The sequence below is a fragment of the Artemia franciscana genome, unplaced genomic scaffold (assembly GCF_032884065.1).
Source record: "Artemia franciscana unplaced genomic scaffold, ASM3288406v1 PGA_scaffold_1179, whole genome shotgun sequence".
Classification (NCBI taxonomy): Eukaryota; Metazoa; Arthropoda; class Branchiopoda; order Anostraca; family Artemiidae; genus Artemia; species Artemia franciscana.
Genome location: NW_027062617.1, coordinates 1,413,694 through 1,431,861, shown reverse-complemented (window position 1 = coordinate 1,431,861; position 18,168 = coordinate 1,413,694). Strand labels below are relative to the sequence as shown.

At 36.2% G+C, this 18,168-nt stretch overlaps 1 protein-coding gene across 1 annotated transcript in view; it reads left to right on the top strand.

The window, feature by feature from the left end:
• Positions 1 to 18,168, top strand: part of LOC136041189 (guanine nucleotide-binding protein G(s) subunit alpha-like) — a 128,920-nt gene that overhangs the window by 54,178 nt on the left and 56,574 nt on the right. Inside the window, exon 6 of the mRNA XM_065725748.1 lies at positions 4,820 to 4,874. Coding sequence (XP_065581820.1) covers positions 4,820 to 4,874 — 55 coding nt within the window. The remainder of the gene's footprint in view (positions 1 to 4,819; positions 4,875 to 18,168) is intronic.

Below are 18,168 nucleotides of genomic sequence, written 5' to 3'. Positions count from 1 at the left end.
TGTTGCTCCTTACTTTAATTGTAAAAAATTGTTTGTTATTTAATCAACAAATAAAATAAAACACTGTTAATGATAAATTACTAAGGGCTTCATTGGAAAAAATTGTTTGTTATTTAATTAACAAATAAAATAAAACACTGTTAATGATAAATTACTAAGGGCTTAAAAACGCAATCATTTTTTTTATCACCTGAACTCGTCAATACCTGAAAAACATGGTTTTCTAAGATTTTTTTTTTTTGGTTATAAAAAATTTAAGAAGTTCGAGGGCATTACCACAGTTTCGTCGGCGTTGCCACGTTGAAACACTGGTATTAAATCGAAAGTAATCATTTGAAATTGACAGTACCTTACTCCCGTAAGAATTCAACGTTAACAATCTGTGGATTCCCAAGACAACTACACCTTCAAAGGGGAGTTGCACCTTCTTAAGTTCTTTGTTTAGCTTATTTTTGGTGATTTTACACCGTTTTTGTCTAAGTTTGACCCCGGCTATTACCAGAAACTATATAACTGCAGGCGAACGCCTTTTTCATTAAAAATTTTATTTTTCGTTATTTTTGATTGGGTAAGTTTCACTCGACTTATTCCAACAATCGTATTTCATTTCCGCTGTCTTTAAGACTTTAAAAAGCGAAATAATTACGTTTAGAATATTCAATTGTACGAAAGGAACTCAAAAACAGGCATTTTCGTTCAAATACAAGGTACCATTAATTTAAGGAATGTTTGCGATTAGTTGTTTTTCATTTACTGACCAATTGCTGTATAAGAGTTAGTGATATTAAATTTTGAGCAAGGGATTTTATACATGAGAAGAAGAATAATTAACCGTTTCCTATGAAGAAGTGATGTAAATAGCCTGTTTTTTAAATATTATTCTTTTTTGTTGTCTAGGATTTGTCTAGGGCTACATTGATGGATCCAGGTCTCGCTATTTACCTAAGTGTTTCAGGTCTAATGTATAAAAAACGCTGTTTGTACTTGCCGATAAACTATGTACGGCAAAATTGTAGGATAAAATTAGAGAATTGAAATATCAAACGGAATGCAAGGCAGGTATAATTGCGCGTTTTATTAGAAGTATCAGAGGACCGATCTTCGCTTTGTAAAAAGAATGATAGTTTTTGTAATCTCTTTCGCAAAATAACTTTAATCTAATTTTATCTATTCGGTATAGAAAGTAAAATCATTAGGATATTGGACGTCTGAGAATTCGTAACGCAATTCTTATGAAAATGCTTTCCAAAATTAATTAAGGCTCTTAATAAATTTTCCCGAAGTCGTGACCTATCTGGATCATTTTTCCACACCGGAATAACGAACAATCATTATGTAACGAGCGATAATTACCGAGCGTAGCCCTGGTCCCTTGGTATACAAATTGATATTGTAATAATAGTCCTCAAGCATTATGGGGTGCCAGAAAAATTAGTGAGCATGATTATATCCCTATACGAAGAGACTGAGTACTGCGTTAAGACCGAGAATGGCACAACCAGATTCTTCAAGATCATGTCTGGTGTTCGTCAGGGATATGTACTTTCCCCATTTCTTTTTGTCATTATTAAGGATTACATATTATGACGAAACTCTGGATATGGCGTAAAAGTAAGCAGTAAGCAACTTTTTGATATAGATTTCGTGAATGACGTTGTATTTTTATAAGATGCTTAACAGAGGTTACAGCAGCTACTTGACGCTCGTAGGGTATAGGAAGTATTGGCTCCATCCCTACTTGGGAAAGAATGCAAAGTCTCGTCTGTTCTTAGCAACAAGAGAACTGTCATGTTTGCTGTTTACCAGACATGTTTACTTCAGCTGCCGCCATTTGCCAAACTTTCTCTGTCACGTCTTTCCTTGAGTACGCTTGAAGTTTATAGTTCTACAGCTCTTCATGCTTCTCCACTTCTCCCACGAATTTCACGTTTAATTCCTGCTCTGACATGTTGAGAGCCAAAATAATTGGACAATATCAACGCGGTAGCTCCGAAAGTGTGTGGGATAACACTCTGTAACGCAACTGTGGCCACGGCTAGAGGCTCATACGGAACTGATTTTAGAGTGATTGGAAACCAGTCTCCTTTGGATTACTTAGTTGATGGGCCCCCACTCTACTTCAAGGTCATGGTTACAAAACAGTTGCATGCGCAATCGGTCAGCGATTCTAGTCTCAAAACACTTGCTCCGTCGACGCTAGGCCTATGGCACATTTGGGGGAGCAGCAAATATTCTTTGCGTCTGAAGTTACGTCTCTTCAGTAGCAATGTGCTCTCCATACTTGTCTACGCTAGTCAGTGTTGGAAAATGAATCAACAGCTTGAAAAAAGACTTATAGCATTCGAAAAAATGTGCCAAATGAGGATTTTAAGTATAAGCTGGTAACAGAGAGTCAGTAACTCTGAAATCTGTAATAAAACCGACTAGGGTCTCATTACTGAAGTTATAAGGAAGAAGAGGTGGACATATTTAGGACATATACTCTGCATGAAAGAAGGCCACTTTCCATGGATAGGCTACGACTAGAACCAGACGACAGAAGACGAAGAGATCGTCCAAAGAATACTTTGTGGTGAACTTTTGACCGAGATCTGAGGACGGCTGATACTTGGTTATTATTTGAATGGGAAGATATCACCGCTGCAGCATCGCTTCGGGAAGAGTGGAGAGGCTTCGTCGACGCCGTATTTGCCACCATTGGCTCCGGAGGAACTAAGGTCTAATAATAATAAGTTATTTAATACGAAGCATTTGACAATCCAAGAATCACTTAACTGCTATCAGACGTGAATGTCTTTCCTAAAAGCTCGGGATCAACTGATGTTTAAAGAAATAAATTGCGTTTTTAATCTCCTCCTGCTTGTTATCTATGATCTGTGATCTAGATCTAATTTGTTGATCTATGAAAAATATTAAAAGGGCTGTGAGGGGCGAACAAGTTTTCCCAAAGTTTCGACCTAATCTAGGTCGTTTGATCACACCGAAAAATCGTTAAGTCAATTTTCAGGAAAAAATTATAGTGCTGTTGTCAAGAAAAATGTAGATATACATGCAAACATTTTTACAAATATGCAATTATTTCTGGTTTGATAATATAAGATGCATAATAATTTTTCACAAATGATGTGATAGTCTAATGTGAGTTTTTCAATTAACTCCATTTAATTCGTATTGTCGTTGATCAATTGACTTTGTGGCTGCAAAAACTATTTCTAAGTCCCTAAAATGTATCCCTGATTTGGTAGACGTGAAAGTCTACAGGGTGCTGTGAAAACGCGCATCTTTTGGCAAAGACCGACAGATGTAACCAGAGGCTTAAAAGGTTCCTTTTTTTATTCTGATAGAATGAATGAGATTCTTAAACTAAATATAACCATTTAAATGGGTATTTTTTTTGATTTTTCAAGTATGATTTCTGTAAAACAGGCCTGGGTAACTTATAGTCTGAGGGCCTCGTATGGCTCGATGGTACTCAACCTGGCCCGCAAAGCCTTTTTTGAAGATACGTTACATTGTAACGTGCACAAAGTAATATTCTGTTGGAGTCTAACCAATATCAAATAAATGCATGTTTAATTAGTTTTTACAAAGAGGAAGTAAAGGCACACAAAGAAATATAACGTTTGTTTTAATTAATATTGTATATCAACTGTCGTATGCCAACTCCGACAGTAACTTATGTTTATAGGGTTACGTGATCCTCGACTCTATGGGTCGAGGATCTCACCCCGACTCTATGGAGGAATCCCACCGGTTTTGGTTCGAAAAACCCCCTGTCACCTTTTCCCCGTCTGAAAGAATCCTATGTCAATAACCATAAAATGCACTTACTTTCCGTTTCTAGCTTCATTCCTCCGGAGAAACTCCTCTGAGCTCCTTCTGAAGGTCGAATCCCTCTGCAGCTATGGCTAAACAAATGTTTCCTTTAATTTGGAATATGAGCTTTATTTTCGCATAATATTTTTTCTGATGAGGGAAAACAAAGCCACAGAACTAAAATATACCACTAAATAGTAGCAAATACTTTTCTTATTTTATATTTGTAGATAATCGAGTTGGCTTTTTAGATCTATAATTTCAAATTTATTATGTTTGTTTAAAAAGGCAAATAAAATAATTACACTATAATATTTTCATATTGTCTAGTTGAAGCAGTATCCTATAAAAAGGTAAATAAAATCTAAATATGAATAAAATCTGAATATGCATGTAGTGTCAATACCAAAAAGACGTAAGACTAGTTAAATCTATATATCAAAGGAATAATTCCTATACCAAAGTCATTCTATCTAAAAAGAATGACAAAATAATGTGAAATAAAAGAAAGAAAAATAGCCCCTGCCGTGTTAAACAGCTGGTCAAATATATTCTCAATTTCCAACAGGCCCGTTCTGTCAGATCTGGATAGATTTTGCCAATGATTTCCGCGAAATTTTTTTTATTGTGCAATTTTTCGAAGTAGGGTATATGGCACTCCTGTTCAGGGTCTTTGTTTGCCTAACTTCCTAGGTGTCGCCACAGGTCTCACATGAAACAACTGATTTATTATCTGTTTTTTTCGGAAAAATACATGCTTTATAAAATCTCTCCAGAATAGAAATTTTTTGCCTTTATCTCGTTGGAACGTAGAGAAGACTATATAGTAAATGTGTTCCAGGTTTCGTTTTCAGATACATCAGAAAACCTGTAAGGCTTTTTTCTTTTTTCTTTCTTTAGTCTGATTCTCAGCAATTTTAAAGTGGTTTTAAAAGGTCTTTTGTCAACCAATTAGAACGTCTTCCAGGCTTGCTTTTACTAAACAAAGTATTTTTTTTTCCAGTTTTTTGGATCGAGTGTCTCTAGTTAAGGATCCCACCTACACGCCAAGCGAACAGGTTAGTTTTTATTGAGCTCTGTTAAACTTATTGATAATTTGTTACTTACGCAGAACAGTACGGACGTACAGAATAAAGAAAGGGAAAGGAAATAACCGGGAAGGAAAGAAGAGGATTCTTTGACCAATTTTGCATTCTTTGAAATTGTATCCTTCCAGTAACAGGACGGTTAATTATGATTTTTCCTGATTCTTAGATCAATTTTGCTTTTAAATCAATGCTTAACTTTGTTTTAGCAGCATAAAAAAGGAAAAAAATAATATACGCCTCGTAGGAAATTCCAAATACTTCCAGAAGGCTAAACACTATGCATAGGCGCTTTATAATTTTATTCATATGTTTTTCTAGTAGAGCATAATTTGCTTCTCTAGAGCTGCTGTTAACGATGCGCCATTTTTTTTTTCAACAAGTTCATACGATTTCCAGATGTTGGTAGAGTTTGATTAGCTTAATTTTCAGCGCCCCCTTACTCTACTTCGATGTTGGTGGCATTGCGACTCTCCATGTCTGCTGATATGGCTATTCAGGGGGAATAGTCGTGTATTTTAAAAGCTGGGATTTTGGACAATTAGAGGTCAACTCTAGTTTTAATATTTGCAAAAGTAGGTGGCTTCTCCTCCCCAAGAACCCCCTTTTCCGGGGAAAATTCTGCAGTATTTGTGCAAAACTACAAAATTGAAGTTGTGAGTTAAGGACTGCTTTACGGTTTCATACTCTTTTAAGCAAAAAAAAAAAAAAAAGAAAAAATAAGAGAGAAACAAGTTTTGCTTTTGACACTGTATGATTGATGCAAAAGTAAGAATAAAGCCAAAAGAAATATTTATAAATATGCTTCCTGAGTAATTGCTAATTTTTTCCTTTTAAAGAAATTTCTCAGCTGTCTTCTATTGACTATATCGTGGAAAAGAAAAGAGATCCTTCACACATATTTGGTTTTTCACAGAACGAAAAAGAAAGTAATTCAGTACAAATAATAGATTTTTATCACTTCATTTTCCTTCGGCTTTGCCTTTTCTTTGTATCTGTTTGCAATTGTCTCACTTATATCTTTAACATTTTTCAACTCAAAGAAAAGTTTCTAAAGCGACTATGAATAATTTTTGAGCAAGCTTAATTTAAGCATCTATGCAACAATGCTTCCGTAACCGCGTGCAAAAAAAGTCAGTTGTTTAGTAATTTGTTAGATGTAAATATTGGCAAGGGAAGGGAAATTATTACTATGTGTCAAAATGGTACTATGAAGAAGAAAAGTACATATAAAGTATTTTTATATACTCTCAATGTACTTTTTTAATCATGTGCTAAAAATATGACTTGCTGTATCACTACTAAGGTAATTGCTTCCCTTAAAAAAAAGAAAGAAAAAAAAAGAATCGATCCTCGGTCTTCCTGAAAAAGCAACATCAAGTTTTATTCTTTACTGAAAACGTGATGTGCTTGGAAGCAAGGCCACTGTTTTTATTTGGAATTTGAATTCTTTATTTTCTTTTTTTTTTCTAAAATGAATACCCCAAAAACGACTTGATTTGAGCACCTTAGTTCAACTTTTTTCCAACAAAAAAGATATACAAAGTAGATAAAGATTGATAAATCTATGTGTATAGAAAAAAAATCTGTGAATTGTTCCCATTTAAGCCTCAATGTTCACTCTCTTGCTCAGTGACGATCGATTAATTAATCAAACAAACGGAAGAAGATAAGATAGTTGAAATGGAAAGGCGTCTAAAATTAGGGTCTCTTGATAGGCAAACTCCTGAGAAAAATCAAACCTAAAGTCCCTTTTCATTTTCTTGACTTTTGAGATCAAATGAGAAGAATATCAAGGGCTATTAGTGACTACAAATTTTCGCCAATTGCTTCGGATTTATATTCAAGAGGAAATTTCTCTTTTAACAATCAAAGGATTTGATTGTACTTTGAGCTATGAAGCAGTCTATGGTTGAAGACTTGGCTTAATTTGATAATATATTTTAAACCCACATAGATAAAATTAGGAAAGTAAATTAAATTAATAATAGAAAGAAGTACAAAATAAAATTTCTTCGTTTGAAGTTGAATAATAATTACGCATATGACTTCAGTGATTAAATGATTTTTCTCAACTTCAGTTGAGCTGCATTTCAAACAGTTTGTGGTAACAAACTATAAGAAGGAGCGACCCGGCTCAATATTAACCGAAACTTTAAAAAATGGAATTTTGATACTAATAGTTACATAGACAGAATCGCATTTTAATGCTGATTTAAATATATAAGTTTCATCAGCTCTTTACGCTAAAGTTTTTTATTGTTTTAAGAAGTAGAGTTGTGGGAAAGAGTCAAACTTTAGCGTAAAGAGTGAGGTGTTGAGGAGAGGACAACCCCTTTCATATACGGAATAATTTCTGTTTGTTTTAAGTTTCAATGTCGCTCCTTACTTGCAGTTAAAAAAAAATTGTTTTTTTTTATTTAATCGCTTAAAGTCTTAAGAAAAAGCGTTCAATCATAATTGTTCAACTCGAATTGATATGAAAAAAAGGTACTTGTTAATTAACAGAACCACTGTCGTAGTTTATTGAATGTAAAATTTGAGAAAACCGGTTTCATAGCCACAAAGACAAATGATGTGTGACAGAATACATTGGACTTGTATAATTTAGACTATATATTTACGCATTATGGGGGTGGGGGTAAGGTTTGGCTAAGGACGCTTTCCAAATACTTTACCCAACCCCCTCACTAATGTGCAAATATATAGCCCAAATTATATTAGTACTTAAACTAAAGGTTATATGAAGGTTATATTTCAATAGGTATAGCCAAACCTATCTTCACTTCTTGGGTGTGTTTCCTTTAATTAAAAAGTACCAAAAAATATATATAGACAAGTTAAGTACTTGAAAGGAGTAGCAGAACTTCTCATGCTAGTTGGGGTCATCTCAACTTGACTGGCATTAATATTGAGGTACATCTTTTCCCTTAATGAGAATGAAGGATGTTGAAATTTATATAGCGTCTGATTCGAATTAATCACTTGAAATTTATATTTTTGATTTAACTGATGTGTGTGAAATAGAAACTAAAATGTGGTTTAGTGTAAAATTTAAAGAGGAGCTATATGTTTGCCTGGTACAGTGTGCAATCGCTTTTTGCATGGGCAATCGATATTTGATAACAGTTACAGTCTTTTTTCGAAAGTGACTGCACGCAACTAAATTCGAAGGATTTTAAAGTTGTAACAAAAAGAAAAACAGATTTTGTTGTCATGTGCTTCCGTTTTAAAAATTGCCTTTGGTTTACTTTGATGACTTGTTTTTTTTCCAAACCGGATACATTATTCCTTATTCCTGGAGAGAAAAATAATACCGGCTTTTAAAATTCGGGGTAATTAATGCCGGTAACCTATCTGGACAAATAAGGAATGCAACTTCGTGAGAGACAGTTGTCTCCGCCTTTTTAAAACCTGATTGGTTGTTTTGTGAGAAATATTCAGCCAATAAAAAGAACAGAGAATTTTCGAATCACAATATTTTTTACTAATAATCTTTTTCTTTGTGCTTGCACTCAATATCTGGCGGAAAGGTTACTAAGGGCCATAAAAATTTCATGCTTCAAATCGCGGACTTACCTTTTGTTCCTGTTTTTAAGGATCCCCCTTCCACCTTTTAAATAAACTTTTGTATACCAACTTTACGCTATCAGTACCCTTGATTCTATTTAATGATCTTTTCTAAAATTAATACTGGAGATTCTGTTGTAAGAAAAATGATCTACTTTCAATATTTACAGCTGTCGTCAAATTAAGATGGAATTTAACTCTTCAATTTTCTTTTCGTAGCTGAATATATAAACTCACTGTTCTATTACTATTCCCTACTGGACATTATTTTTACCAGATCGACTTATAGGTTAAATTAAATACAAAAAGAACAAGTTTTTTTTTTAACTACAAGTATGGAGCGACATTAAAACTTAAAACGAACATATATTAGTCCGTGTATGAAAGGGGTTGTCCCCTCCTCTACGTCCCGCTCTTTACGCTACAGTTTTTTTTTATTGTTTTAAAAAGTAGAAATGTGACAAAGAATCAGACTTTAGCGTAAAGAGCGGGACGTTGAGGAGGGGACAACCCCTTTCATAATTTCTGTTCGTTTTAAGTTTTAATGTTGCTCCTTACTTGCAGTTAAAAAAACTTGTTTTTTTGTTTAATTTTTGAACGTTTTTAAATTAATGTATGTTTTGATTTTGGCTCACCGCACCTGAATCATTGAAACGAAATTTGCATAATAACTTTTTTGGCAGAATGGCTTTCTCATAGTTTTGACAAGACGATTTTAATTAAAAAGGGGTGGGAGAGGAAGCCTAGTTGCCTTCTAATTTTTGGTTACGCCAAAATACAACTAAAACTTTTTATTCTTTTTACGAACGTTTTTATTAGTAATAAATATACGTAACTATAAGAATGACCCCTGAATCACAAGGGCCGTAGAATAAATAGTTGAAATTACTAAAAATTCTTCAGTGTAAAGAGCAAGGTATTGGTGAGGAGAAAAACCCCCTTATATACGTAATATTTGCTGTTAGTTTAGGTTTTAATGCTACTCCTTACTTCTAGTTGAAAAAACTTTTTTTATTATTTTCTCATTGTTTTTTTTTAATATTGCTAGAAAATCCTGTGCCCCTTTCATGGAAACTCTGTTCCCTCATGATACATTACTCCATGGGAAGATCCTCCCACGCAATATTTCCCCCCGACCCACTCCTACCCCAATGCGAAAAAGTCCCCCTGAGAACGTCTGTTCACTTCCCAATAAACATTGCTATATGTAAACAATGGTCAAAGTTTGTAATTTGCAGCCCCTCCCCCAGGGACTGTGGGGGATTAAGTCGTCCCAAAAGACATATTTGTTAGATTTTTCGATGCTGAACAAAATGGCTCTCTCAAAATTTATGATCCGGTTACTTTTGGAAGAATGAGCGTGGGAGGGGGCCCAGATGCCCTCTAATTTTTTGGTCACCTTAAAAGAGCATTAGAACTTTTAATTTTTGTTAGAATGAGCCCTCTTACGACAATCTAGGGCCACTTGGTCGATACGATCACCCCTGAAAAAAAAAACAAAACAAAAAACAAATAAACAAACACGCATCCGTGATCTGTCTTCTGGCAAAAAATACTAAATTTCACATTTTTGTAGATAGGAGCTTGAAAGTTCTACAGTAGGATTCTCTGATACATTTTATCTGATGGTGTGATTTTCGTTAAGATTCTATGACTTTTAGAGGATGTTTCTCCCTACTTTCTAAAATAGGGCAAATTTTCTCAGGCTCGTAACTTTTGATGGGTAAGAGTAAACTTGATGAAACTTGCGAATTTAAATCAAAAACTTGAAACTTGTGAATCAAAGGGGTAAAATTAACCTTGACTCGATGCCCATTTCATTGGACAATCTGTCTTGGCTTTTTCTACAATTGGGCCATGATTTGACTTTTCCCACAACTATTCCCTTTTCAATTCTAAAATCAACGGATTTTTGAATTGAAATCCGTTCAATTCAAAAATCAACGAGTCCGTTGATTTTTGTATTGAAAAGGGAATAGTTGTGGGAAAAGTCAAGTCATGGCCCAATTGTAGAAAAAGCCAAGACAGTTTGCAAATCAGCATTAAAATTGTAATTAAATCAGCATTAAAATTTGATTCTTTTGTTGTAACTATTGGTATCAAAATTCCATTTTTAGAGTTTCGGTTACTATTATGCCGGGTCACTCCTTATTACAGTTCGTTACCACGAACTGTTTGATGACAGGTTAGTTGTTGTGTATGGTAAAGACTTAATTGATTCACGAGAAATTTTCTGGACTTAAGTCTCAAACTGTATTGTTTCAGGGTGGCGCTGACTGGGAAGGGTAGGAAAGGGCACATTTCCGCCTTAGATTTTAGAAGGCCTGGAAATGACAACTTACTCTATTAAAAATCATCAGCTATATATAACTATAATGCCTTTTTATTAAAATTTAAATTTATACGAAATATTTTTAGCATGTTCCTAAACCACTTTAAATCTGCCGCAAAAATAGAAATGCTCTTGTCTGTTCAATAGAATGTTTACTCCTGTTATATAGCATACGCAAGTGTATTTTACGATTTTTACTCCAACACACAAAAATTAAATTAAACATGCCTAAAATCACGAACTAAATTTTCCAGTAGAACTTGGCTGCACAAATTAGTGCTATATCTCATTGTAGAAGTTCTGTTGCATATAAACCTTATTTTTGGCATATTTTATCATTTTTTGTGCTTTCTTGAAAACTCAGTTGTTAAAATCCCTTACATCTTTGCTTTTAATGGATCTTTCTATCAAGTTCAAAGCTAAGTCGCTAAAAAAAATGTAATTTTTCACGTGTCTTGTAGTATATTTCTTTGTTAAATTTTGCAGAATACTCAAGTATCTACATAAAAAAGAAGTAAATATTAAGGAGCAAAAAGTTTCGGTTTCGCGAGATTTATGCTTGACATTTTCTGGTTATTTGGCCTCAACTGACTAGACCTGGGCCATACTTGGTTTTAATACCAAAGAATCGGCACTTTCGGGGTATCATGACAAAGCATCAATGCTTTGATACCTATCGTTTACATTGTTTGTGTTTAATTTATAACTTCTGCTATGAAAATCGTATGCATTGCAGTTTTACATATATACAGGATCAGGGTTTAAGAAAACTTTCATTTACATGTAAATGGAATTTAAAATATTTTAACATAATTTTAACAATTAAAACATTAATTTTTTTTTAATTTAACATAAAAATATGTTATTTTTTAATTGTTTAATTGTTATTTTTTAATGTAACATGTATTATCCGTTTTTTTGTTGTTGTTTTCTTTATAGGGGTATTTAGATATCGTTCTAAAGCGACTATACTGAGCATTAGAATTTTAGCACTTATGGCGCAAAGATACTAATTTTTTTTTGTAGTTTTTTGTTGTTGTTGTCATGTCTGAGTATTCTATGTGGTACTGTATCTTATATGCTTTTCCACTTATAGAGCCCCCCCCCCCAAAAAAAAATCTTGGAAAGTTTTTGCTCAATTTAGTTTTTTGCCCATTTTAACATATTTAAAAATATGTTATGTTTGTTGATTACAACATCTTTAATGAAAAAACGGAGTAGGAAAAAAATTGAAAAAAAAACTATGGGATTCAATAGCAATGAGGATGATATTCAGGCAGTAAATGTGAAATACGAAACAGCTGATATTTCGACAAAGACCTCCGTCAAGGCATCTTCAGTTGATCAAAATCGAGAAAGTTTTAGTGATGTAATTTCAGTATGGTCTTGAATTCTATTCATAACTCCCTTCTTCATATTGAGTTTCGATACCCAATACCCAGTCGATAAATGGCTGTTTCGAGCACCAAAAAATGTCTACCTCTAAGAAAGTGTGTTAACCCTTACGGGTTAACACCGCGGTAATAAAACAATTTATTTCTTGCAATGCAAGGAATAATTTTCAATATGTCTCATATAATGCAGCATTTGACATTGGATATAAAATTTCTGAGTTGCTTTTCCCTCCTCGGAAACTTTTTGGTCGACGGTTCTATCTTGATAAATGAGTTTAGAATTACCACTCTGTATTGTTTCCAATAATTTCCCCTATGTAGCCCACACCTAAGGAAAAAGGTCAGGTACAAAACTATTTTTTCCTCTTTGTCCCATCAAGGAAAAGGTCTTTGTCCCTATAAATAGAAACAGAACTCCCTCTCAGGGGACTTGGATAAGTTTCTCTAATCGTTTTGAGATAACTTGCTAATCCGTAATAATTAATTGTATTAACGCAGCCCTCCCCCAAACCCCTTTAAAAAATACAATGGATTTGAGAAAAAAGGCTCAATATCTGGCAGGCTCGATAATAGAATATTGTCAAGGATAAAGAGACGGAATCAATAGATATTAATTGATAATCAAGGCTCTGAGTTTAACAAAGTTCTTGTCAATTAGAACAGGCACTTGAGGTAATATGCCCTATTAGTTTGGAAGCTCTTTATATCAGATTACAAAGGGAAAAGAGAGAGAGAGACAAGCATCGCCAATTACCGATCGTCCAGACGGTAGTTGTCACATCAAGTACACTAAATAGAGCGATATGTCGCCTTAAAAAGACCTTTTTAATTTCAAAATTAAAAAGGTTTTGCGTCGGAAAGCGAAAAGTGACATTACAACTTCGAAACAAACATAAATTACCCTGTATGTAGGGGATACTACTGCTGGAGTTTAACTAGTGCTTTGCTGAAAGTGTCCTAAAAAAATACAGCCAGATTGTAGTTACAATTCTTTTATTTACCAGTGGCCTCATAAAACATTTGATCCGAAAATTATATTTTTCAAGGCAAATACGAATAAATAAATCCTTCCATTTTTGAGATACTTTGAAAAAAAAATCTTCATCACATTGCTTTTATATTAACCCTTTCGGCCACTGTGCCCTCACATGAGGACATACTCTAAATGCCCAATTTTCAAAAACCTGTTAGATGGTGTGACTTCGTAAATTTACGCTCCGCACTCACCGATGTTTAAAATATAAGTGGTACGGCTTTCATCGAAATTGCGTCAAATTTCAATTTGCTGTAGTTTTTTCTAGTTGGACCTCAACTGTGTTCCAGGAAATGGACATACCAGTTATGACTATTCCAGTTCTACTGCAGTTCTCTGACAATAATTTTGAACCAACTACTCAATTTTTGTTCTTTACGTCCAGATCCATCTGTTGGCACTTATTTTCGGCATTAAATTCTACAAACAGGCGTAGCTGATTTTTTCAATGTCTGACGTTCCTATCTGAGGACAGTGTGACTTGTGCTCCACTTTTCATCTGATTTCAGCGGTTTTTGATCATGTTATTTTTGGCAGATTTTTTTTGTTTTGCTGTTTTCTTTGTTAGTTCAAAATGAGTATTTTGATTCGAACTTTTATGAACTTGCGGCAGAAAAAAACAGACAAATTATACTCTGTCCATAAGACAGGAACGAGCATATATGCTACTGCTATGGAAATAAGAATCGGTTTAAAATCGGTTTTATTTGCACAATCTCTCGTAGTCATAAAACTAAATGGCGCTTGTGCTTACAAAAAAAGGATTAAATCAAACGACGAAAAAAATCAGAAGACGAATAGGATTAAATCAACAATTCACTTACTACTCACTACAGCTACTACAGTTACACCTACACTTACTACAGTTATACTTTGATACAAAGAAAGGGATGAATGAATTGGAAAAACGATTTGTGCGTTAAGGAGGTGCTGCTAATCTGTCAATGTTCTTCGACCTGGTACTTCGATGTTTCACTGAAACTGGTGGTAGTATCGATCTGTGTTTATCACTTCTGAGAAGATATTGGCCAAATTCAAGGATCAAACTGAGACGACACTCTTGAAGAGATGGAATTTGTAAAGTGGATAATGCTACCTTATATTCAGTAAAAGCATCGCACAATATTACTTTGACTGCTCTTTTTTGTATTGACTCAAGCTGGTCACTTAGGTAAATAGAGTTATTGACTCGTGGGCCCCATACGGGACATGCATATTCTAAAATTGGTCGGATGTAATTGATATAGGCTATCCTTAGTTGTGTCACTGGTAAACCAAATCGACGCATTAGTAGAAGTATCCGTATCGCACTATTTGCCTTTTTGATAATTGTATCGACGTGAAGGTTGAAAGAGAAGTCGATGCTAAACTTAACATCAAGCACTACTGCCGAAGATTCACTAGGATAAGGAGGAGGAGGGCACACAAAGTATCTCTTCAGGGGATTAAAGCGAAGGATTTTAGTCTTTCCTTCGTTGATTTGGAGGCTGTTTGCAGTACATTCGTCTTTAAAGCTGTTGATTATTTCGTGACAGAATTGGGGAACAGCCTCAGACTTCTCCACAATGTACTTCAGTAGGACTGACAAGTCGTCTACATACTTAAATCTCTCTTCATAGCCGGGAAGGATGCTATTTATCACTGCCAAAAACAGTAGACTAGCGAGCTTAGTACCTTGTGGGGCTCCGCATGTTAGCTCGACCCATTCGGAGTCGGTATCTCCTGGGAAAAGACTGTAAACGCACTGATAGCGGGCTTGTAAAAAATTGATCATTAAAAGGAGAATATGTTTGTGCGCACCCATGGTGCGTAGATTTGTGATAGCAACGGAATGGCGAATAAGATCAAAAGCCTTTCGGTAGTATACGAGGAGAAGACTGATTATAGCACTTCCTCGGTCGAGCCACTCGACAATGAGATTGTAGCATCCATACTGATACGGATCTAAATGTGCAGAGACCTGTGACATAAGTTTGCGGTAAATAAACGTTTCAGCCACTTTAGAAAGGTTTGGAGTTATTGATATAGGCCGGAGTTGATCACAAGATTTTGGACACCTTACTTTTGGAATAACGCGGACATATGCTCTTTTCCAAACACTAGGGAATACATGCTGACGGAAACATTGGAAAGAAATTCATTGAAATTCAAATTGCTTTCTTTCTAGTATCCCAGATATCGCAGGCATATTCGCGTGCTGCTGATAGCTGACGCCTTAAATTTCAACAGATTTTGCCTACTTTGGAACTTCTTTCACTTTGTCGACAAAAATGCCAAGGATCCTCAGAAACCGGATCGGTTGTGGAAGGTGCGACCTGTCATAGACCAAGTCCTGTGAATAACTGAGCTTTGACAAGTTGTTTGCACCTCTTTCCTGATACGAAACTTTTTTTTGATAACTTAAACATACCTCTGCTACAAGAACTGGAAAAGAAGAAGTTTTGCGATACAGGTACCGTAAGAGCAAACAGGGTACATGGTGCAAAGCTAGACTCTGATATAGCCCTCAAGAAAATAGGCAGAGGATCTTACCATGAATTAATAAGTGCAGCGTATAACCGGTCTATGGGAAAAGTTGGTAAGCTCGGCCAAATGGTTTCACATTATATTGTCTTCATACAGTCCAGAAATTGGACACTGCGGCTTGTGCTCCACATGATCAACTTGGCGGTAGTGAATAGCTGGCTAGAATACACCTAATTTCAAAAGGCCCAAAAATCCAAGAACTCTCTGAATTCTCTGACTTTCCGTCTAGAGCTGGCCGAGTCTCTGATTATGAGCAAGGATGTGACGCCCACGAGATGAGGGAGGCCACGCTCGGTGCCCTCGACCAACGACGAGAAAGGGGAAATCAAGGGCTCCTCTTTTACCTGGCCGTCCCAAAAGAGGAAGACAAGATTCCGAAGACCATGCTCTGCCGTAAAAAGCGACTCCTTTGCTCATTGACCTGAAAAAAAAACTGCATAACAAGTGCAAAACTGCCCTTGCGTCGTGAAAACCCGGTTCAGCTGCACCAAATCCAAGGTATCATTATGGTTGGATGAAGCCAGAAACTGTTTTGTAAAATTTCGCACTCCTAAATAAGAATGGAAAATGACATAAGAAAGTATTTAAATGAGATAAGAACGTTAAAAGAACATATTTGGTAATCTTGGTTTCTCACTGATTTTTGTATGTTTAGTTTTTGAATAGATAAACAGTGTCATTTTGTTCTCAGACAAGTACATTCAAAATCAAGCACAACGAGACATATCAAATTCTGAGAAATATACTGTATCATCTCGGTGTGTCAGAAGTCGGTGTGTCAGCGGTCAGTTATAATAGGATCGCTCCCTCAGCACTTATTATGCATTGACTTACTTTGATTTAACGCTCTTGCTCAGCAGGATCGCCAGCATAGAGGGAACCGGTTGACAGTGCCGTCAGTCTTCTCCAAGTAGCCCTGTCCAGGGCTAATGATGGGGCCTCATTCGAGTTTATGTTGCGACTGAGCAGGCGTTGGTTTATTACATCAGCCCATCTAGTGCGTGACCTTCCTCGAGGGCGATTCCAGCGTTTCCGAGGGATGAAGTCCGAGATGATCCTTGCGGGGGTACTTAGCGGGAGACGGAGTAGGTGGTGGGCGCTGTTTGTTCAGCTGTCTGTAGAGTGTCTTATCTCCTCGTAGTCTCGCTCGCTGTCTCTGCTCAGTCACTTCGGACGTCTGGCTGCTAATCCACTCTTTCTTTTTTCGCTGCTTCAAGCCCACAACTTCTGTAGCTGCAGTGAGAACATTAACCTTGAAAGTGTTCCACGCTGACTCGCTTTCTGAACACTGCTAGAGGGCCTCAAAACGGTTAGAGACCTCGACTTTATACCGCTCACGAACTGAGGGGTCTTGCTTCAGTCGAGAGGTGTCTATCTTCTTGGAGGAAGAGGAGTTACTCTTATTGGCCCTTATCCAGAGTTTAATCCTTGCAAAAACAAGACAATGGTCGGTATTGCCAAGCTTGGCACCTCTGTATGAGCGACAGTTCTGGACAGACGAAAGCCAGTGTCGTCGTACAATGATATAGTCAAGCATCTATTTTGTCTTGCCGTCATTGCTGCACCATGTGTGCTTCGCAATGTCTCTTCTCACGAACCATGTATTTGTGACTGATTGGGTGTGGGTGATGCAGCAATTGAGCAGCCGCTCACCATTATCATTCAGAGCGTCATATCTTTTTAGTTCTTTTGCTAAAAGAAGCTTAGGACCAGTCTGGTTCAGCGTCAGGACATTCCAGGTGGCAACATTAACGCCACCTTGGTCAGCGATGTTCAAAGGGGTACATCCTTGGGCAGGCCTGGGTCCGTTTGGTAAAGTAGGTGGAGCATCCAAGGCTGTATTTCCAGTTCCATTCGTAGCAATGAATTTCATGAGGAGGGCTGCTAACCCAACCGTCCCTAGGTGCATTTAGTTCTCCGGTAGCTAATCGGGTATCCAGAGGCACGTGTAGACAAAAAATAATGATCCAATGAAAGCACGTCAGGGGGGGGGGCTTCCCCTCTACATTTGTCTGATGCAGCCCTCATCGAAAATTTGAAAACAAAGGCCGGAAAATGTGCATGTTGAAAATTTACACTCCCCTCTACTTCGTCGTAGGACAGTGGATTGATGCTCAGGTTGGCAATATATTGCCTAAGAATCGATCCCGCTGAAATAAGGCTGGGCGACAGGTTTTCTACTTGTCCCTGTAAAAAATACTTTGCAACTGAAACGTCGTAATGATACTCTACGTGTCAGCAGTGGCCCTGGAGGATCTTTATTGTATCCTATCTTTTTTATCCCACCCTTCATCAGTAGATTGAGGAGGGGGCAGCCCCCCTAATATACGGAATAATTTCTGTTCGCTTTAAATTTTAATGTTGCTCCTTACTTTCAGTAGAAATTTTTTTTTATTCAATCCAAATGAAAAA